Source organism: Saccoglossus kowalevskii, chromosome 11 (assembly GCF_978046115.1).
Source record: "Saccoglossus kowalevskii chromosome 11, keSacKowa6.1, whole genome shotgun sequence".
Classification (NCBI taxonomy): domain Eukaryota; kingdom Metazoa; phylum Hemichordata; class Enteropneusta; family Harrimaniidae; genus Saccoglossus; species Saccoglossus kowalevskii.
The window spans coordinates 6,962,059-6,985,939 of record NC_140651.1 but is presented as its reverse complement, the minus strand read 5'-3'; the positions used below and the strand labels follow the sequence as shown (position 1 = coordinate 6,985,939).

Sequence of the window (23,881 nt, the reverse complement as noted above, 5' to 3'; positions counted from 1 at the left end):
TCGAAGGATGACCAGCTTAAGGAAAGTAGGACAGTTTGAATGGAGTGTAATGATCCCAAGAGTCAAAATTGGCCAATCAGTCCATCAATGACAAGGTCAAAACTAAGACCATGGATATCATTGCAAGCGTGTGAAATCGATGTGTGTATTTCTATGGCCATGTAAATAGACAGACAAAAGATGTTACATTAATACGGTGTCCTTACATATCAATTTGTTATTACCTTCAAATTCATAATCTCTACTGCGGGTTATTTTCATATTGACTTGTGGATGGTATCAGTTACAAACTCGGCCATAGTTTGACACACTCTCTACGCAGTTTCACACTGTATCGAATTTCTCGTCCTTTTGTACTAGTAAGTTTAGTTTTGTCTCTCAATTGGCCAAACAAAGCACCACTCTCACAATGAATATGATTCCATTTCTGCCTAGGAAAATTACCAGGTGCTGTACTCATACATACATAATTAGGTTAACTGTAGATACACTTAATGAAAATACCATGATCATGACATGTCATTCGTTTAATTAATCGAAGTGTAGACAGTTTTGGTGGCGGTGTCGTGGTAATAATAATACACTAGAAAGTATGTACGCATATGTTTTAGGTTTCCTTTTTGTCTTGTCTATGTATTATTTATCTTTTCATGTTAAATTCATCAATGAGAGTTTAGAGATATGGAATACGGACACGAAACATTTCTTAAGTTATGCAACCAACTATACCGAATACACATGACGAGGTATTAAACCAGTGCCGACTTAGATGATAACAGTGGGGACAGAGGATATGATGAGATCCTGAATAGTTTAAAAGGTACAAATAAAAAGTATGTGAATAATTTAATCGAAAATTTAATCAGATCAATATACCTCGATATATGCCTCGAATAAATATGGATACCAGCTCGTATCTAATGTAATTGTATATAACCACCTTGTATTCACATATCCACAAAACCAATGTATTTTACCTTCTCTCATGCAGTGGGGGCAAGCGATAATGACCGTTTCCCATTGAACGTAATAATACGGACTTTATTATTGTTAAACATCAGTTCTTTTCCCCAAGTTTGGTTTACTGCACTTACACAAAAAACGAATAACGTTTGTTTTATCATTGGAAAGAGATACGAACACACGTGAACTCAATATGATGCAGACATGTGCGATAACACCAATAGTAAACTTACGAAGAGTTATTTCAAGTAGGAGTAATTCAATACCGATTCGAGAATAGGAAGTTTGTTGTTAACTGTTTACAGAAGCAACGATCTCAAGCAGCGAAAAGTCCATTAATAGTGGCACTAAACCGGTATGGTATGGACACCTGCATGAAGTGGGCGTTTGTCGGTGTTTAAATCGCAGTTGACTTTAAGGCCATATACAGGAAGTCAAAAAGACAGAACGAAGTTTACAGAAAAGATCAGTACCTGTGCGATTTGTATGCGTCTATTGGTATCAATCTATCAAAGAACCTACGTGGTGGTATAAGAGGAAGCAAATACATCATTTCAACCACCTGGTTTCTCAAGTAGATGAGATTATCCTTCATCACATACTACTTTATTGAATCTTTGAACCAATATACATGTATATGACTAAACACGTGCTACCCCCCCCCCATTATCGCTGTGTATATTCCACACAGCAGTGCACTTGCTAATCGATCGTTCTCACCTATAGTAATCAACACATAATGACACACATCGATTCAAACCATGTAACTACAAAACGCGATAATATGGAAGAGAAATAATTAATATAAATATTCTCCTGAGTGGCAAGTTTAACCCTCGTACCGTGGCTAAACTTGGTTTTGATATTTTAGAATTGTGTTAGTGAAATTTTATTAGTTATTACGAAAGGGCATTCCCTCGAATTCCAGTGTCGCGTATGTTTGTGCGTGTTTGTTGATTGGGGGGGGGGGCAGTAGGCGGGGGTGCGTAGGTCGCTTACAGTGATTGGCGTTTTAGAGATCGGAAATGTCAAGCCGTCTTAAGTTTTCTTTCACAATCTATTGAGTTCGTTTGATCGTTTTTGGCATCGTGGCGGCATTCGACTCTATTACAACTTTTTCAGAATAGTCTTTTTGAGAAGCCTTTTCTCCGTATGTTTATCACACCGATGTAAAGAGACAGTGCCGAGACTATACATATAAATAGTCGATCCTCACCACATAGTATACACGCCAATTTTAACTGTTTCTAAAATCATCCATATTAAATAAAATGCATTATTATTTCCCAAGTTCACTGATGAATACATGGATTTGATAGAGACGATCATGAGTGCGGCCATGTGGTCACTCGACTCAAAAGTAGTTATTTTTTGTTTACAGCCAAAGGTCATTGGTTAATGCACTTTTTCGCCTGGGGGGTCAAACCAAAGTAGTATACACAATCATAATGTAAGTACTTGAAACAGAGTCACTAAAACGGATTGTTTTGAAACGACTTGAAATCCCAATAAGATGACACCAGGCACCAAGCACAATAGAGGATTTTACATTCAGTGTACCCCGGAATCGAAACCCGATATGCGACGTAATGGTCTGACGGGGATAACAACTGAGCATGTCGCTTCAATTCCAGCGTGATATGGAGTCTCTGTGAAAAACACACGGATCACATTATTTTGAGACGCATGGTCGTTCAAGTACAAAATAAAACTATACAAGGCAGAATGATTCATTTTGCTTAGTCACTAAAACTAACATAAACGATGTTCCAAGAAGAGCACCACCAACGTCCGATTTAATAAATATAAATAATATTCGTTTCGATATGGACGATTTAGTGTTATTTCGTCGTCCCATTTCTCCCTGTTTCTTTGCCATTTCACTGCAAGTTGTAGCCTGATCTTATTAACTACACGCAAAAGAAACACGCAATTAAAATAAATTACAAATTAGCAGCTCTCTTGCAGTATGACTTGCTTGAAGCTAAATGGAGGTTATGTTAGCTGCAGTTCTGTAGCTGCTGCTTTCGCTTTAGTTCGTCTGTGAGCGTTTTATTATAATCGGTAAGGTTTTTTTTTATCAGTTCTTCGTCATGAAACCTTTTCGCGTTTATGACGAAGAACTGAAAAAAGTCCTTACCGATTATAATAAAACGCTCACAGACGAACCAAATCGAAAGCAGCAGCTACAGAACCTCGGCTAAGGTTATGTCAATTCTAGAGCAATCAACATCACTGACAAAGTTGCAGAATTTAATTACCTACCAAATAATTTATATCACATTGTCTCGTTTTCTTCAAATTGTTTTACTAGTGAAAGTGAATAATCACCAGTCGTATATTACTATAGGTTACAGCACTGTAATATCATTAGCATACATTATTATCTAATAAAAAGCTGCACCTACCCCCAGTAAGTCTATAATTTCCTCTTCAGGTCATTAAAACTGAATATTGACCTCCACTTTGATACCTTTTTTTTAACTATTTAATAATAGCAGCAGTGCTAGCCAACACAGTAACTGTATCTTTAGGGTGCAAATAACTCTTACCAATCAATCACTGTATGCAAAATAAAAACAATGAAGGGGAATATCCCATACAGAAGATAGCTATCAATATGCAATTACAAAACTTGTAAATGTGTTGCTAGTCATATTTGACATTATTATACATGTGTCACTCCATAAGCTACAGGGTGCTGTAGTTTTGCGGTATTTAACAGGGTATTTTCATCCTCCCGTATCAGGAAATGCGAATTCCAAATATGGAATGATTACACGCATAAGTGTCCTCTAATAGTAAAAACAAACATGGCTGCCATCAGGGTCTGACCGGACTCCACATGTTCGCTTAGACAGTACACAAAGATTTTGCTCAGACAGTACACCGTCGCATCGACCTCCGCTGCGTGTCGACCATTACTCCAGCTGTACTGTCTTCGTACATACTTTGAGGTATCCTCGTAATAACCTCATAATATGCACATTTATCAAAACATTGTATTTGACAATCCCCATCATCTTCTCCATTCCACTTATAGTAGATTTAAAATAAACCACTCTTCATTTATCAATAAGCAAATTGATTTTGTTTATTCACATAATTCTCTTCAGTCTACAGAATTATAAAATATTATAATTATCTCATCTCCAGTAGGTTACCGCCTACACACAGCATACATATTCCAACACTAGAGGGCGCTATGCAACATCAACGATGAAGTGGGGGAAAAAAATCAGATCAATTTAAAAACAGGATAAGAAACTGTACTTAATGGCATTGCCAATGATTTAATAGTAATATGCTTCAGTTTGTCTGTCCATACTTGTATGACTGGATACAAAGTCTGATTTGTATCAACAAGGTGTTCCATTTTTCTCATTGCTTTTAGTCAGACATTTGCACAATAGGATGGCGAGGAATTTGGGTTTAAATTTTGTCTTTTTTCAGTTTTTTATTTGATTCCTATTATCTTCTTCCAACAGAGCTCCAGCTTCTTTTAAAACAGCTTTCTTGTCTTTGAAGTATACTCTAAACCAATCAATATGGTCTTTCTTCTGTTGGACTGTTAGATAAGCATTCTTAGAAAGTCCGGTAATTACAAGTTCCATAAAATGTTTAACTGGCCCTTTTTTGGGGAATCCGGTCTTCAATTCATGATCTAGGAAAACATGTTCATGAAATCCAACATTTTGCTCTTCTTCAAGACCTGTAATGAAAATAGTAATAACAGAATAAGATGTAACACTGTAAATGATTGGGCAAGCTGGGTTACCCTGGAAGAAATGAATGGGGAAGCTGGATTAACAAAAAATAAATGATTGAGCAAGCTAGGATCACCAAGAGAGAAATGACATAGCAAGGTGGGTTACCTAGGGACAAATGACTGGGCAAGATGGATTCATAAGAAGAAATGACTGGACAGATTGGTTACCTAGAAAGAAATGACTGGAAAAGCTGGGTTACCTAGAGAGAAATGTCTGGGCAAGCTGGGTTACATTGAGAGAAATGAATGGGCAAGCTGGGTTACATAGAGAGAAATGAATGGGCAAGCTGGGTTACATGGAGAGAAATGAATGGGAAAGCTGGGTTACATGAAGAGAAATGAATGGGCAAGCTGGGTTACATTGAGAGAAATGAATGGGCCGAGGTAGCATTGACTAGGCTGGCTTGTTTACTGAGGAGAAATGACTGAGCCAGCTGGGGTATCTAGGGACAAATGACTGGGCAAGATGGATTCATAAGAAGAAATGACTGGACAGATTGGTTACCTAGAAAGAAATGACTGGAAAAGCTGGGTTACCTAGAGAGAAATGTCTGGGCAAGCTGGGTTACATTGAGAGAACTGAATGGGCAAGCTGGGTTACATTGAAAGAAATGAATGGGCAAGCTGGGTTGCATAGAGAGAAATGAATGGGCAAGCTGGGTTACATGGAGAGAACTGAATGGGCAAGCTGGGTTACATGGAGAGAAATGAATGGGCAAGCTGGGTTACATAGAGAGAAATGAATGGGCAAGCTGGGTTACATGGAGAGAAATGAATGGGCAAGCTGGGTTACATTGAGAGAAATTAATGGGCCGAGGTAGCATTGACTAGGCTGGCTTGTTTACTGAGGAGAAATGACTGGGCCAGCTGGGGTACCTAGGAAGAAATGACTGGGCCAGCTGGGGTACCTAGGAAGAAATGACTGGGCTACCTGGGATAATCACTTGAAAAATCTATTAGGTTTACGTAGGGGGGCGGCACAGACTGGAATCTATCTAGGTAGATATATTAGTGACCTCAATAAGATAAAATCACTGGCCAGGCTGGTCTTAGTGAGAATTGCCTTGATGAAACATGATCAATGCAAACTGAGATCTAATCCTGTTGCGTTCTGTAATTTATGAATGTGTGAGTAAAAAAAGAACAGAGAAATATACTACTGTAAAATACTTTATTCTAGCTGGAAATAATTTCCCTGAAAAGACTTTTTAGGTGTTTTGTATGGAATTTGTATGGGTTTTTGACGAGTTGAATGTAAAATATGGGAAAATTGGTATAGTCACTGGATTTTATTTTCACTGAATCATCCCTTCAGCAAAAATAGCGACAATTAATTCCGAGTGAAAATAAAGTAATTTACGCTAGTTAACATGTCAATACCAATAGCCAATACCTTGTTCATTATCAATGGGATATCTCCATAATTTTCCTTCCTTTGTCCATTGTATCATTTCATCAAAGCCATTTCTTATAGGTGAAGTCTCCAAAGCATGTAATTGTTTCTCTGCCTCAACATCCCATATTGATATAGGCTTCTCATCAACTGTAACAAAATATCAAATACTGTCACCTTTTGTATTCATTTTGTAGTGGTGTTTAGTCGCAAGTGTTAATCTTATTGCATATACATTAGATTATAGTATACATAATTGGGTGATATGTTTTGTAGCATAATTAAGCATGTTGCCAATACAGGCTGTGATTGGTCACTTCAATTAATTAAAATATTTTAAACTTCACACGTGTGTGTCACTTGGAAGGTATTCGTACTACCTTCCATGCTTTGCAAGACAGCACATTGTTGCTGTGTATTGGTCGCTGTCAGTTTGAGTCGACTGTGTTCATGCTCACTGTGAGTTGAGTTACAATCAAAACCCTGGTTTAAAGTAAAGTTCTTGTGAGTGAAATTTAATTTTAATGGTTTCTGAATTGACTGACTGGTCCAAGTTACCATGTTTATTATATGAAGTCTTGACCTTGTGTCAATAGTCAAAGCGTGAGCGAGTCGTTGAATCATGACGAGATAGAATTTGATAGCTGTTATTTGCATACACAATATCATAAGCCTGAAATGCATCTAATTGTGTAGTGTAGTAAATTAATTTGCTATTACCATTTATTTATTTGACCATAAACAACTGTGTAGTGTGGAGCACACTTTGAACATGGTATAGTGGTGTCAACAAAGATTACTTGAGCACATTGTTACATTGTGTTTAGTCAACTACCGAGTAATGTCAACTACTGAGTAACTGGTGGTGTACACCATCGTAAGGGAATGAGGAGTCTAGGTATAGATCCTGACATGGAAAAAGTCAGAAAGAAATTGATGGATAGTGGATGCAGAACAGAACAATTACTTGTAATTTTGTGAGTTCATTGGAAATAGTAGTGATCATTTGTTTCATTAGATTACCGGTAATATAACATTGTTTTGTTGAGCTGCGTATTCACACATTAATGCATAGAGTTATTTTGAGTCAGGCATAGCCAAATTACACTTTGCTGCTTCACGTAATTGAATGGGATTTGTAACATGTTTTTGTTTTGTATTAAATAGTATTGTGAACATTTGATATTGATTTGTTACTCATTGTACATGATTATGAATGTTGCATATACCCAGGTACTCATCAATTGTCAGGATGGTGTAAGAAACATTAAATTAGTTGATGATTAATTGTTATTAGCATCATACCTTGGTCTTCAATTTTATCTAATACAGGATTAAAAATATTCAATCTCTTTCGATCAAATAATGTTCTTCTGTTGAAAAAAAAAATCATTTATTATTAATTAATTCCCAACATGGGAAGGAATAATAATGCAGAATGTTGAAAAAAATGTGTCAACTTCGTCTTCATGCGTCTTCATTATGTCAGACGTGTTCATGTTATGTTCAAGTAAATGTTAGAAGGTCTATATCATGTTGTATGAGCTTGTATAATAGTAGATGTACTCATGTAACATTAGATAATGAGTTGCAATGTTATTTAAGTTTGTATATGTATAGTGCTTAATGTAATCAAATGATGTGTGATGGGTTTATGTCAATGAAATAAGTGTGTTTCCGGGAACATTGAAAACAAAAGTAGGCTAGGTACCGGTAGGTAGGAATAATTTGGTATCCTATCATAACTTATTTTATAAAAATTGTTAATTATTTTCAATTTATTAATCTGCAGTGCTACTTGACCCATACTGTTATATGACACATCTTGCATGTACAGGTTGAAGAATTTCTGTTAGAGCTGAAAGGTGTACACTGTACCTGCAAGTGCACATTTGCCAATTTGACTATAAAAAGATACAGGGTCAGCCTGAAAAATCTAGGCAAAGTCGAAAATGGATTATTATTACCAGAAATGCATTATTTTTTTATTTTGCCTAATGTTAGAGTTCATGTAATGTTACATGTATTTATATATTGACAGATGTGTTCATAAAATGACAGATGTGTTCATAAAATGACAGATGTGTTCATGCAATGACAGATGTGTTCATAAATGACAGATGTGTTCATAAAATGACAGATGTGTTCATAAAATGACAGATGTGTTCACAAATGTCAGATGTGTTCATAAATGACAGATATGTTCATAAAATGACAGATGTGTTCAAGCAATGACATGTGTTTATAAATGACAAATGTGTTCATAAAATGACAGATGTGTTCATGCAATGACAGATGTGTTCATAAATGACAGATGTGTTCATAAATGACAGATGTGTTCATAAATGACAGATGTGTTCAAGAAATGACAGATGTGTTCAAGAAATGACATGTGTTTATAAATGACAAATGTGTTCATAAAATGACAGATGTGTTCATGCAATGACAGATGTGTTCATAAATGACAGATGTGTTCATAGATGACAGATGTGTTCGTAAATGACAGTTGTGTTCATAAATGACAGCTGTGTTCATAAATGACAGATTTGTTCATAAATGACAGATGTGTTCATAAAATGACAGATGTGTTCAAGCAATGACATGTGTTCATGGATGTAAAATGACAGATGCGTTGCACTGATTTATATAATCTTACATTTCCAACATACCGTAAAAACTCTATTAATTCGTGGTAGTAAAAATAATTATTTTTTCAAGTGCACGAATTAATAGCGTAAAAACGGAAATTATTGGTTTTTGGTGCGCGAATTAAAAGAGTACTTTTTGATCGATTCAAAAAGGAGCTGTTTTCATAAATTTATTAGTGATTTGTTTTGTTTTCCAATGAACATGATTACAGGACGTTTTTTTAGTGCCTCTGAGATTTGTGGCTAGCGACATTCATGGCGTATAGTCGGGCAGAGAACACGCACTGCGTCAAGGACCACACACCATGTTACACTTGAAATGAAACAGTGAAATGGCAAAGGTCACTCTGTACACAAACAATGAACACGTGGCTACAAAGTAGCCGTCCGGCTGCACTGCCTTTTTTTATTTTTCTAGGCATTATGGCAGATATTACAAAGCCCATCTTGTCGGGAAAAATAACCCTGCGTTGATAAAAATGGTCTCAGAAAATGTTTAGAAAAAATAATGTTTCGCGTTGACCAAATATAATCATGCAAAGTATAAATTCAAAGTGTTTTAATACATTGGTGAGAGGTCGCATCACTAAGAAGGAAAAGCAAGCCAAAGTCGAAACGGGGTGCATTGTGGATATGACACAACACATGCTGCGACAACTGAGTGATCAGCGACATCATTTTGGGACGCAATTGAACTTCAAGTACTTTTTTGCGAAATTTGTTGCGCGGCGATGCTGACATCAAGTGTGTGTTGACCGAAGTTTGACCCCAAGTCACGCACTGAACTGGCGCGTTACCTTAGCAACCTTTTTTTCTTTCGTGTCCCGCGCGTCAAACTAGTAAAATTGTTATTATATCCGACGGTACTGTAATTACGCAACTTGTATGCAACTCTGCACTGGCTTGAATATATCAACTTGAACGTCGTTTACTTAGTGCACTGCTTTTCTAATTACGCAAATTTGTTTACAATATTGTACCGGCTCTGTACTTCGTTATGTATTGCTTTCATGATAATTAGTTTTTTTTTTAACTATTGTTAGGACACTGACCCGGGGTATTGGGTCTGTGAATATTTCAATATCACCGACTTGATAATGCGTTGCATTCATAATAATTACGTCAAATTAAATTTTACTATAATATAATAAACTCTGGGCAGTGGACTTCGATCGCATTATTCACGTACATTTTGACTGAACTCTAATAACCACGCGTTTGGTTCATGCACTGATATTTAAATTCGGGCCACCCAGCTTGACGCAAATCAATATAGTTATTGTCATTTGTTCGAAAAATCTTTTTACTCTCACAAATACCATGGACACAAAGAGTTAACTAGGGGTTAAATGAAAGGGAACGTCTTTCTTGGACAAAAAACATATCAGTACAAGATTATGTGTGCAAGGTTAGATTTATAGAAGGTACATGACCACTTAACTCTGTGTTTTTTACCGAATCCGGTATAATGAAAATTTAACACGAGGTCGATCGCCCGACCAAACAAAAATGTCAATTTACGCACCATAGGGCGGTTCACTTAAATGACGTAATAGAATAATGGCGGGCACATGGTAGATGCAACCCTGTGGACCAGCCCTATACTAAGCTTTCCATCACGGAAATTCTTAATCGATGTGCTGACCGATGGATATTTATCGACTAAGTAATAATCTTGCCCAACATCTGTAGTGTTGTGGGGGAATGATTTTTTTCACGTCAAATCTTTACCGAACCTAAACTGCTTGCTAACTGAAAGGCTGTGATGACGGAGATCATCTGCGATTGTGGCGACACCAAGTACTGATAACATAACATTATATGTATATTTTTAATGTCTTCATGCAATATATTCTGAGTTATCCACTTTATTCTGGCCCGCGAATTAATAGGATACAATTTTAAACATGTTTTTGAATGCCGCGAATTAAAAGGATACATTTAAAAATTAGCGTTCGAAAATAAAATGGGTGCGCAAACTAATAGAAACTGCGAATTAATCGAGTTTTTACGGTAGTTAAATGTATATTGGTCTGGATATTATAAAAATTTCCCACCTTCTTTGTCTTCTGTATGGATGTTTTGTTGTCTCTTCATCTACGTTATCTTGTACATGTGATCTGACATTCCCATGATCTCTGCCCATTACATCATCCGAGTCTAAATCCATCACTTCGTGGATGCCAAACTCTCTCTTCTGACTTTCCCAATCTGGTTTTGCAGGTGCCTGCTTCTCCACTTTAAGTCCAGACATCAAATCACTGAAATCATCATTATCACAATCAATTCAAATCAGTGACATCACCATTATCACAATCAAATCAATGAAATCATCATTATCACAACCAATTTCAGTTGCCATGCTGTATACTTGAGTTGCCACTACTGTTGCAATTCACTATCCGCTTCAGATCAGTAAATATTTTATACTTGTTTGATAGATACACATAGTATATGCTTTGCATCATAAATAGAAAATACAAAAAAATGTAATTTGGATTTCAGTATTAATCCATATTGAAACAAACCTGATTTGTGTTTTCTCTCCTCGTTGTCCGGCCTCTGTTGCATCTTCATGTCTTTGCAACTGTTTTAAAAGATCAGACTTTGTTTTTCTTGCATCACCTGGCAGGGATTCTGCTACTGACTGGGCAGCATTAAGTAACGCGGGTTCTACTACTATTTCTGGCCTAAGAAACAATAATTAAGTGTTTCAATGATAATTTTAGCAAATTAGAGATAAATACTTGCTATTATGATGTCCATGAGTAAACTTAAATCCCATAGACAACCTGAAGGTCCCAAATTAATTAATTAATGATTAATTAATGAATAGCTTTGTACCATGTTTTAGTAAGAGCTTGAGATCAAACAATCAAATCAAATCAAACACAATCTTCTAACCACTGTACTTTGTTCAGGAGCGTAATTTGTTGATATTTTTGAACCAATTGGACATAATTTCCTATTGACTACAGGTCTTAATAGGCATTTTACTTACGGTACTAGCCAATTTTTGCTAAAATAGTTCTCGACCACTTTTTCACACTACCAATAGTGTTTATACATGGCACCTAGGTTATTTTTAACCAATTTTACAATGTTCAGCAAAGAGGTAACCTTGTTTTTGTATTTTTTTGGCAAATTTATAAAATTACAAAAAAATATTCTTACAGTTCATCTTTATCATTGATTTCTTGTTTTGCTTCCAAGAACATCCTTTTCAAGCTTACTTTGTCTTTTCTTGTTATAGATTCATCATCATCTGCCTCCCTAATACTCTGTCCTGTTTTCTTGATTCTCTCAGGCATGGGGGATGGTCTAGACTTCCCTGGTGCCTTAACAATCTTCATCCCACCAAGAAGAGATGCCAAACTTTCCTTTTTTTGTGCATCATTGTCAGATTCATCGTTCCTCTGAACTTGAGATGTTTGTATGGTTCTGATATATTGGGGATACAGCCTTCTCCTGCCAAAGTCAAGTTGACAATATAATTTGTCAATATTACTTACTCTGGCAAAATATTTCAAAAAGTTCAAACATATTTATTTTATACATGTACAAATGTATGTATGGCCCATTTTAATGAATACTGTATTTGCTCTATTGGTAGCATATGTACTGACCGATTTTTCTATGGTAGAAATTTTAATGATTCAGTATGGATAGCGATTTATAGCTTCTAATGGAACAAATATGGTATCATTAAAGAATTTTTAAATGACATTTTGAAAAAAGAAGACACTGGAAAAAAATGGTCTGTTAAATTATACTGTAGAATACTTTATTTTTGCTTGGAATTAACTGTCGCTGAAGGAATGATTCAGTGAAAATACAATCCAGCGAATATACCTTTTTTCCTATATTTTACATTAAACTCATCAAAAATCAGTGAAAATAGATTCCATACAAAACACGCAAAAAGTCTTTTCAGCGAAAATTAATTCCAGCTAAAATCAAGTATTTCACAGTAACTAGTTTGCCACCAGACGATATCAGTGCCATATTTGAAATTTTCATAATCGATTTTATCGGTAAATCACCATACTCCACTGACGCAAATTGAGCCTGAGAACAATTGTTTTTTTACTGTGATCGAACCATAAGAAAAGCACTAACCGCTCTTCTACATAACATGTATGCATTTGTCACACGCAACGTAATATTACCGTAATTGGTATAGTACAGGTGTGATGGTTCAAATACCAAAATGGCAACATTAACAGAAAGACTTCCCTGGCGGCGATGATAAAATACGAACACGGAGCCAACAGATGAGGTTTCAACTGGTACTGGTATTATTATACTCTGCAAACATCAAGTACAATAACGCGGTAAAACTCCACTACTCCAATAACTAGATAATTAACCTCCAATACAATTCAACGAGATCTCCGATCTGAACTGAACAACTCCCCTATATATACCCACACTGTCTATAAATAGACCATTACATCAGCATACATAATGAGTCTGGAACTTACTACCAATTTCTAGAATGTTCCATTACCTTCTATTGCCTCCTACAGTGTTCTATTACCTATTCAACCAGTTTCTGAACAAAATCTAGAATATTCCACCCAGACACAGTACGGTTCTAGAACATTCACAGTGACACGGAAGTGGTACATAAGTCGTATACGACAGCATTTATAAAATGTCTAAAAACTGTCTAGCAGGTGTATTTGTGCAGTTTAATACATTACAAATGGCCTGGAATATGCAAGGAGTTAGAAATTTAAATATGATTGTGTCAGCCTTTAAACAAAAATCATTTGCTGTGTAACGATGGCCAATCAGTTTGCAATCCCTTTACACACATACATGTATCACCTATGTAAAAATAAACTGGCTTTAGAAAAAATCTGTTCTATTGATAAAGATTTCCCTAGAAGTTCCTATGCAAATTTTGTGTTTCTAGTCACAGATTGTGCATCAAGACGGGTAGGGCAGAAAATATTCCTAGGGAAAGAGGACTCTGCATGTGTATTGCAAACATTCTTGATACAAAGTTTAGAGAGAAAACTGTCTTTCCCCTTACTATTACAAATATCGCTTATTCATTAAAATTTATTTCACTTTTAATTTCTCATCACACATTTGTTCGATTTGCAGTCAATTCGTCCCAATTCACTTTCGTCCCACAAGTCGATTCGTCCCAATTCACATTCGTCCCACGAGTTGGTTCGTCCCAATTCACATTTGTCCTATTTCACATTCGTCCCAATTCACATTCGTTCCAATTCACATTCGTCCAATTTTTTTAATTTTTAGTCAGCATTACGATCGTGAACAGGGTCAATTTCTTTGCCAACTGCTACTGACACGCTAACTAATAACTACATGTTGCGTGAACGGTGTATTTGTATTTATTAACTAATAACTTGTACGGTGTATTTGTATTTATTTATTTATTTATTAACTAATAACTTGTACGTTGCATGTAAGGTGTATTTGTATTTATTAACTAATAACTCTACGTTGCACGTAAGGTGTATTTGTATATAACGTCGGCAAAAACAAAATGGTGCAACAAACAATTACGTATGCCAGTGCATGACGTATACGTGAGCAGTTCGTTGTTTGGATTTGTTTTTGCTTATTTGGCGAGTTAGTAGTGGGCTAACCTTAAATCTGACTAATCGACTTGTGGGACGAATCGACTTTGGGACGAATCAACTTGTGGGACGAATCGACTTTGGGACGAATTAACTTGTGGGACGAATCGACGTGGGACAAATCGACTTGGGACGAATCAACTTGTGGGACGAATTGACTTTGGAACGAATTAACTTGTGGGACGAATTAACTTGTGGGATGAATCGACTTGGGACGAATCGACTTGTGGGACGAATCGACTTGGGACGAATTAACTTGTGGGACGAATCGACTTGGGACGAATCGACTTGTGGAACGAATCGACTTGGGACGAATGTGATTTGGGACGAATCGACTTGTGGGACAAATCGACTTGGGACGAATGTGATTTGGGACAAATCGACTTGGGATGAATGTGATTTGGGACGAATCGACCGTCCCCCATTTGTTCATCTGTATATATTCTATGGTTTACAACAATATTATTTCCAATGTTGACTAACATGCCATGATCATTCTTTAGTTGAATAATAAAATATTTAATAAGTATATTTAATTTAATAACAGGTCTATATCCTGATAATTATTCAGTAAAAGTTTTAACTCAACAATTCTTCTTTATTATCGGTTTTGTTCAGTTTTCGACTTTCTATCCATGACTTATTGATTTTCAAATCCTCAGATAGAAGGTAAAATGAAGACAAAAACTGGCATGAAACGGCTAATAAAGAAGATAAGTAATTACACTGAAGATTAATTAATTAGCGTAGTGTAGCATTGAAGATAATTTACATGAGAGAAATTGTCATAGTATTTCTATCATTCTTTAAAGCAGTTGGATTCGCTGTGCACCGGTTATTTGATTATCCCGATCGTACAAGTATATGACCCCCCAGCTGCAAAATCACTGCTAGAAATTTGAACAACTCTAGTTCGAAAAATATATATATTTACCTGCTTATTAAACGTGTCATCAGTTTGTAGAATGTCAGCTTCTCCATTGCTAACGATCTCCGAAACATTCACCCAAAACATGTGGAGTAAATTAGATACCCTGTGACCTGCGACCTTTCAGCTGTTTGGCAGTGTTAGGGTCACACTTTACTCCAACATGCGCTGTCAATTTTTTCAACTACCAATATGCAAGATACTCGTGTATGTACGTTTACTTCATTGCAAGTGTCAATATGGATCGAAATCCTACTGGTCTTATACAAAATTGCAATAAACCGGTATGTTTAACTCGTATATAGGAGACAAGCAACAACAAACAATCACACGCTCAACATGGCCGTCGGCTTAGAGACGTCGATATTTTCTAGTTCGGCGACATTTGTGGGATATAGGTTATCAATATTGATTTTATTTACCTGTATACATTTCTGTCGAACTACTGAACATTTGTCGACGGTGCCTTCTCACAATCTGACACATAACTCGGCGATAGATATGGCAAGAGGTTCGGACTCCAACGGCACTTCCGGATTCTCCGATGCCTATCACAGTCTTATGCAAAACACAGGTGTAGACAATACTATGTATAGACTAAACAATGGCAAGATGGACGTTCCCTTAATAACTGTAAACCCATCTTCAAATCTAATTACAGAATTTACCCCCGTGACTCTTCAACCTTCAACTCATAGGTGTACTGAGCTTCTTCAAAATTTTGGACAGGCTGCTTCGAAATTCACAAACTGTGCAGTGTTGCATTCTAGACCGTTGCATTTCTGTGTTGACTGTGTTAACCAATATCTTGATGTGAAAAAGACATTTAATGATATTTTAGTGGTGAGTATAATAAATATTAAAGCAGTGGAGTTATTATTGTTATTATAAAAGTTGTACTAGTATTCTTAGATCTTTCATAAAAAGTCCTCGGGTCTCAAATTAGAATAGAATAGAATAGAATAATGCTTTATTAATACCGTAAAGAAAGAGTTAACATTTCCTTTTAGGTTTTCAGATTAATAAAGTAAATAGTAAAAGTACATGAAATATAAAAATTGATTTAAAAAGAATTCAACATTAGTGAACGACAAGAATACTACAGACAAATATTATGTTAAATATTTGATGGTATGAATTTAAACACGGATTTGGATGTGCTGAGAATTAAACTTTTTTATTTAGCACATATTTCCCATAGTTTACAATGATCCCAATTAATATTTATGAATGATCTTGGAGTGCGAGTTCATTTCTCAGATCTTAGAACATTTTGATGCTGAGATTTGCTACAATTAAGAAAACAATGGTGTAAAAATGTAAAAAACAAAATATAAACATATTTGACTCTTGGTAGAGCTTCAACATTTTTACAGTGTGAAGCCAAGTTGAAAGCAAAAATAAAACACTTTTTAGTCGAACATGGCCTCCTAGATCTCATTGAGAGCAAGAGAGCCACTCTAATTCTTTCTTGTCTTCTCATATACTGTTCCATTGAGCTACATGCTTTCACAATACTGTAAAATACCTATTTTTCACTGGGTTTAAATTTCACTGATTTACCATTTCAGGCATATTCAGTGGGTTTTAAATTCACGGTTTCGTCATTTAGATAATGTGTTCTATGCTAAATTTTACATATTCACTGGGTTTTAATTTAGCGCATTTTCCAGTCAACGAAATAAGCAAAATTAAAACCCAGTGAATAATTACCCCCTTTACAGTATTTAATTTCTTTGTGTTATTAGGATAAAGCCAGATGTGATGTTATCTTATTGAGAAAGGATAAGATCATGATTACTGATAAGATGTATGAATTTGTTGTTGATGTGTGGGAACAGTCAAACTGTGATGGTAAGTTATGAATGAAATGTCAATATAGAAAAGTACAGTTCATATCTGGTGTTTGTTTTTGTTTACATAAGGCAACATTCCGGTGGTAGCCTTGAAAGCAGACTTGTGTTATAAGTTCACTCTATCTGTGTCAAAGACCTGCCTTGGGAGGATTATGTTCAGTGTTGATACATGTATTTTACAGATGCACATTATATTTGTTTTGATGACATAATCAAATGATTAGTCATTCCATAGAAGGTACCACGGTTACTAGTAACCATGGAAGGCTATCAAGTGGCCAATTAAGCCTCTTAACTGGCTTATTTCCTTTTGTTTCAACCCAAATTAATCCTGATAAGGCCATTGTCTAGCTCATCTTTGATGTCAATGATAGTTTGCGATTGTTTACACAAGTAACAAGTTAGCGGAGTATGATACAACCCCACCATTTTTTTAATGTGACTATAAAATATATGCGCATTATGAAACTACGGTCATCACACATGCGCACTGGGTTTGTTTAGGTGTGCAAGGTCAAAATACGTATTTCACAACCGGAAAGTCAACGGATGAACGTTTGACTTCACAAATTTCACATGTTTTAATTATTAGCAAGATTTCGAGTGCATACAACAACAATTCCTAAGGACTCCTAAGAAATATTATCACAGAGAAAGTGTCTAGGCATGCTCTTCTTTCGATACTATCTTTTCTGTTGGTGTTCGCTGGTGTTCGGTGGTCAAAAATTTTTACAGTTTCGGGCGCTAAACCCACGCACTGACAATGGTACCATTGAATAATGCAATCGTCACAAACAATCATTGATTTAGTCTCATTACCATTACAAATACAAAATTCACGATATTTCATCAGTTCTTCTTCAATCTTTGTTATATCTAACAATTTTCCATTAAAGCTCGCCAAGAAACAACAGCATTCAAACTAGACGCCCTTTTTTAATATTGTACATGCGAGGTTCTACTATCGCTTCCGAACATGCTCCGAATATTACCAAATGCTCAAGATTAGCGTAACCCATTGTACGAAGGTGCTGAAAGCTAACAAGAACAATGTTTGTGAAAATACACTGACAAACGATCATAGGGTAAAGCAAAAACAATAGCGTTGTGGCTCCTTCCCTTAGTACCTTCCATGGTCATTCTAGGGACACAAGATCTCAACTGTCGTGAACCATTTCTCAGACATTGAAGGCAATTGTCTTGATGTCTAATGAGTTTGCTTTGGTGCCCTTCAATATTGCCTTTATCAATTCTCAAATTGTCAAGGCAATTTAGCAATTTTGGCTTTGAATATGGGAGCCTTCTCAACTAGAAAGTTTAAGCCCTGTATACATATTCTAATCAAATTGTTTTTTGATTCAATATGTTTGACCTACTGGTCATTATTAACCATCTCATTACATTACATTATATGAATACTTCACATGATGGAGTTTCTGATGACCTTTTTCTGGTTTGATTTTTTTTTCAAAAATGTGACAGGTGCTGCAATTATTTTATGGTGCACAAATGTTGCAAGTTTAATCAATTCGTCAACAGAGGGTGCTATTTATTAGTAAGATAAGTTAGATAAAGAAAAGATCAACATGCACTTTTTTCTGACCAGAAACATTAATTTTTTTGCGATGGCAAAAAGCTGATATTCAAACTTTTCCAATTTAGTCTTATATTGGTCAAGTGATTTGCTGATCATGGGCCATGATTTGTGCTTCTATTTGAAATTTCACACTAATAGTATATTATTGTTATATAATAATATAATTTACAATAAAAATTGACCAATGAAAAATTACATAACCTGGAGCAGTATATAAATAAAGATTTACTCCCAGGCAGACATGGTTATGCTTGTTTGTTTATTTAAATGTAATTCTATCAAAAACTTTCATTAAATATCTGTATGCAGATCTTCATTTGTCTCGATGTCAGTTAAAAAAATTTATTTTATTGACAGGTTGTTTTACTATAAAAAGCGTAAACCAAACAACAGTGTATGAAGTTTCTGCTGACATGCTTCAGTTTGAGTCTATTTTTGTCAAGACTACTGATTGCTTTTTTAACTCTACAATGGTAAGTATCATCTTTGTGCCAAATCTAACTTGGTCTGTTCTCACTCTGTACTTATAGGTGAGCTTCTTGCTACTGTGTTTGTCGTGGTGAACCCTTGGTTTTCCCTGGTGAAAATCGTACAGCAGGGAAAGTTTCACTGTAAAGAGGGAGCTATTCACTGGCTTTTGTTTTAGCAGATTTGATAATGTCCAATTCACTGTGCAGGAATGAATACATTCTATAGTTAACTTTGTATAATCACTGGGTTTTATTTAATTTAGCTATCGGCAAAATAAGCAAAAATAAAATCTACCTAAAGAATTAGCCCTATACAGTAATACTGTAGTGTCAGACATGTGGATTCAGTTTGAGATAACCTGACGAGTAATTTGCTATTCAGGTAACTGGTAATTACATGTAACTGTTCGGTTATGTTATAAAGCTTGCATAGAGTAGATTGTGTTTATTGTATTATCAATAATAATTATTATCGATGATCTTTTTTGTTTGTAGGTCCACCACTCAGAGGTTGAATCAACAACATCTCCTGCAAACAACACAGTTTGTCATCTTTGTCAAAGTGTTTATCGCAATCTGACAACGTTTTTCTTGAGTCTTGGTTCGGAGGAAGAAATCTGTATGGACATTGTTGATTCTGTGAGTTGTATGTTAGCAATATTTATTATTGTGTAGTTAAAAAACTAGTATTTCACAATTGTGTGGTAAGAGTCAACTTAAAGTATGGGCTCACTGCTAGCTCTCCTGTCGTCGAAGACTGAGCAGAGCGATTTATGTAAGTTATTACCTTCTTCATGAAAACTACAAGCTAATTGTTTTGATAGTTGATTTGTAGATGTATTAATTGGGTGGACCTCTATGACTTTGTCCATTGGAGCTTATCATATGAGTGATTGTTCGGCATTCGTTGTCAGTTTCAACTTTTTTGACTTCTTCTTGAAAACTAGAAGCCTGATTGCTTAGACTTGCCTGATTGCTTAGTAGACCTCTCTTAGATTTGTTTAATTCTGGATATCTTCGATTCTCTTAATTTAATGAATATTTGTGTCATTTTCGGTAAAAAGTGATATTTTCGACTTGTTAAAAACTGTAAGTTCAATTGCTTTGATATTATACATATAGGTATTCCAGGTGGTCCTCTCTCAGATTTGTTCATTTTGTGATGAAATCTTCAATTCTTTGATTGAAATGTGCATTGCTAACAGTGGAGATATCTTAGCCAAGAGGCTGCTTGTTTTATTTTGTAATAATAGACACATGCTACTTTGAAATGTAGCTTGGAATTAGGTTAGAGGTCATCTGGATTGAAATTCATTTATTTCTATTGTGTTTTATAGATGAACTACACACAGTACTTGTGGAGTAAACAGTTTGATTGTAGAAGACCAGTAAAAGAACCTATCCTGATTATTGCATTGTCAGTATTTTTCTGTATTCTTCCAGTAATCTTTTATGGTGGATCAAGAATACATACCGTTAAAAAGGAACGTAAATTGGTAAAACGTAAGTCCCTGTCAACTCCCTCAGTTATGGTGAGTTAAAGTTAGCTTTGATTTTCACTGCTAGTCTATTACCATATGATCTTCTATGTGTTTGGCTACAGAAAGTTTTTTTTTCTCTCATACATGTATGTTAATTCGGTTATGAATGTTTTCAATATGTGTCCTATGTGACAAATTCAACACATGTAAAATGACAATAGTGCTTTAGTCCTTGATTACGGTAGACACAGTCCCAAATCCTGAAAAACAGGGACCTACTGATTAACCTTTATCCAACTGTTCATCCATCCATCCATCCGTGCATTCATGAATGTCCATTTTTATCTCAGACATGCCTAAGCCAATCACATTCAAATTTCACACATACATCTTGGGATACATATTTGTATGCACATCCATTCCTTTCATTGTTCCATTCAAGATGGCTGAATGGCAGCCATTTTTGTGTAAGGAATTCATCATAGTATTTCTGCCATTCCGGAACCAGATCTTGGTCATGTATGGATGAATTTTGTCAAAGCTTAGTACAAACATCGAACATTGATGCTTGTTATTTCGATTCTGAATATGGCTTGACTGATCTTGTTTAAACTTGATATATACATCGTGTCCCACATAAGCACATGTATTCGTTTGATGATCATATTCAATTATAGCTGAATGTTATCAAAATCAAGCATTTCTGCCATTCTGGTAATGTATTAATGGATTTTGTCCAAACTTAGTACATACATTGGACATTATGGCGCTGTGATGCACATCATTTTGTTTTTCAGATAAGATTCAAAATAGCCAAATGACAGAAATGTTATCTCTGACATTCCTTGACTGATTGTTATCAAACTTTATGACTACATTATACATGTAACATCATGCATTGGTTGAAAATAGCTGAATTATTTAAGTTGAACCAACAGGTGCTGGTACTCTTGTCTTCAAAATAACTTACTAACTGCTGTTATATTTTTTTTTTATTTTTTTTTTTTACAGAGAAGCAACTGAGAGATATGACAAGCATAGACAGAGACAGTTAAATATTTATTCTGGTCCTTTATGATCTGGATGCAAGGAGACTGAGTGTAACATTGTCAATAATGAACCACTGTGGAGTCAGTGTATCATTGCTGCCATAGTCTACAGTACATTTGTATCTGTCAAAATAGTCTGACATATGGAGTGACTCTAGTAGTGCAGTTTCACCACCAGACTTTCTCGTCTCAATTTGTTTGCACTATCTTCTTATATTCTACAATATATTTGGAAATGAATTCTAATTTTAGAGCCAAAAAAACTAAATTTGAGTAAATTTCCAGTTTTTTCTCAACAAATTTAGCTATTTTAGTACCCAATTTTATGAAAAAAAAGTGCAGACTATAAACGGAACTATTTTGTGAATTTGTGATGAAAAGAGAGAGAGGTGGTGGTGAAAAGGTTAATGGTATTACCTAAATGCCAGGAAATAGATAGCTTGAAGTTAATATTTGTTCAGTATCTGGTGCATATGATTTGGACACGCTTATTACACTGAATACAATTTCCCATACCCATTCATCCTGCCTTTAAGGCCACCCAAAAAATAATAGATTTTGGTTGTCGTCCTAAGGAAGATTGAAAAATGATGTGTAGTGACATGGTTTAATTATTTTTTTGTATTAAGATTATTTAATACACAAGATATACAAGTTCCATGTTTAACATTTTGTAAATAATGCTTTTGAATGCATACATAAAGGTTGATTTTTGCGAAACAAAACATCCTCTGAAACGGAAAACATTTTGCATTCTAGCATATGTAGTGCAAAATAGCAAACATTATGCGTGAGGCGCAGGTTTCAAACTGACATGCGCATGACAAGAAGTAAAACCTGTTTTTGTGGCCTAAATTGGTTTATAGTGGATACAGTAGCTGAATCTAGAATGTATCAAGAATCTAGAATGTTGTCAACTATTTATCTAGAGACGCATCTTTTGGATATCATAGAATGAAGTGTGACTCGTCATTTAAAGTCTACTCCTGTTTGACCATTGTTTTGATCCCACCAGTCGTGTATTGGGTGGACATGCACCATTCATCCAATATAGGTACTTGTTAGTTGGTGTTTTGATCACCACAATCTTGAAACCTTACCGTTTTGTTTATTTTGTACATTGCCACTAATATACATGTTGTAATAGATCACGTCATCCAGTGTTTTTCACAGCCATCTTTAAGCATGGTAGTTTTCATGTGCTCAAGAAAGAGAGTGATACATCATCGCATGTAGTCACCACAAGGTGTCATCAGTACATTCGTATAAGAGTTCTACTTTTCAACCAGCTCACTTTGAGAAAGTAGTATTGAATGTTAAGCATTTATCACTGATTTTGTTCATTGAAACAAAAATCTGACTGTACAGTATTTTTTGGCAATTTATATGTATTTTATTAATAAAATAACAATGCTTGGATATTTGTTCTTTATTTAGCTAAAAAGTTCATTCTTGATTTCAATGGGTTTTAAATCGATCTTCTGATAGTAATTTAACCTGGAAAGAGAAAGCTTGGCTTTCCTTAATGATGCATTTGAAAAACAATTTATTACCTCAAGGTTCATTATGAAATGCAAGTGTAGACACAGCAAGGAGCTAGCACCAATTATTAAAATCCAACTGAATCAAAATATCTCTAATTGTACCGCTTTATGAGCAGTGGTGTAAAAATAGCTATAATCAAAGAACATGAAGACCACTTTTGGATTGTACAATTATCAAATGTTGAGAACTTTATACACAAGTTTCTAAATTATTGGCAGAGGTAACAAACTGCATTTTAAATTGATGTTTATAATAGCAGTAATATCGCTGCCATCTTGAATCTATGTTAATGGGCAGAGTCATTTCTCCGAACAGGCATTAATTTGCCTTTGAGCAAAATCAAAAGAATGTAGGTATTACCCAATTTTGATTTCACCAATACATCAACCAATAGACAGCTTTCAATGAAAAGTTGGTACATATGCTTTAATTCTTTAATAACATGCAGATCCAACTAGTTCTTGGTGGAAATCTGAATATTAATAAACCAAACTTGCTTGGTGCATAGGCACTCTGAAATATTCCACAGATCAAGATTGAAGTCAGTTACCTAAACTTTCTAAT

The 23,881-nt window shown here is 35.3% G+C and overlaps 2 protein-coding genes across 3 annotated transcripts; one reads left to right on the top strand and one right to left on the bottom strand.

Annotated features, from left to right (window-relative positions):
- Positions 1 to 4,031: 4,031 nt before the first annotated feature.
- On the bottom strand, positions 4,032 to 15,452 carry LOC100367985 (small ribosomal subunit protein mS31-like). The gene is made up of 7 exons (XM_006818142.3): positions 15,326 to 15,452; positions 11,948 to 12,241; positions 11,302 to 11,463; positions 10,831 to 11,034; positions 7,431 to 7,498; positions 6,126 to 6,275; positions 4,032 to 4,675 (listed from the first exon to the last, which is right to left on the bottom strand). The coding sequence occupies exons 1-7, from the start codon at positions 15,391 to 15,393 to the stop codon at positions 4,413 to 4,415; spliced, it is 1,209 nt and encodes a 402-aa protein (XP_006818205.1). The 5' UTR covers positions 15,394 to 15,452; the 3' UTR covers positions 4,032 to 4,412.
- A 201-nt stretch (positions 15,453 to 15,653) lies between these two features.
- On the top strand, positions 15,654 to 23,216 carry LOC102808270 (osteopetrosis-associated transmembrane protein 1-like). Of its 2 annotated transcripts, none has more exons than XM_006818145.3 (6): positions 15,654 to 16,162; positions 17,068 to 17,173; positions 19,130 to 19,245; positions 19,738 to 19,881; positions 20,580 to 20,745; positions 21,735 to 23,216. In XM_006818145.3, the coding sequence occupies exons 1-6, from the start codon at positions 15,659 to 15,661 to the stop codon at positions 21,776 to 21,778; spliced, it is 1,080 nt and encodes a 359-aa protein (XP_006818208.1). In that variant the 5' UTR covers positions 15,654 to 15,658; the 3' UTR covers positions 21,779 to 23,216. The 2 variants fall into 2 exon arrangements, with proteins under 2 accessions (XP_006818208.1, XP_085361818.1); XM_085505692.1 differs by having other exon boundaries at positions 20,580 to 20,774.
- Positions 23,217 to 23,881: the final 665 nt, after the last annotated feature.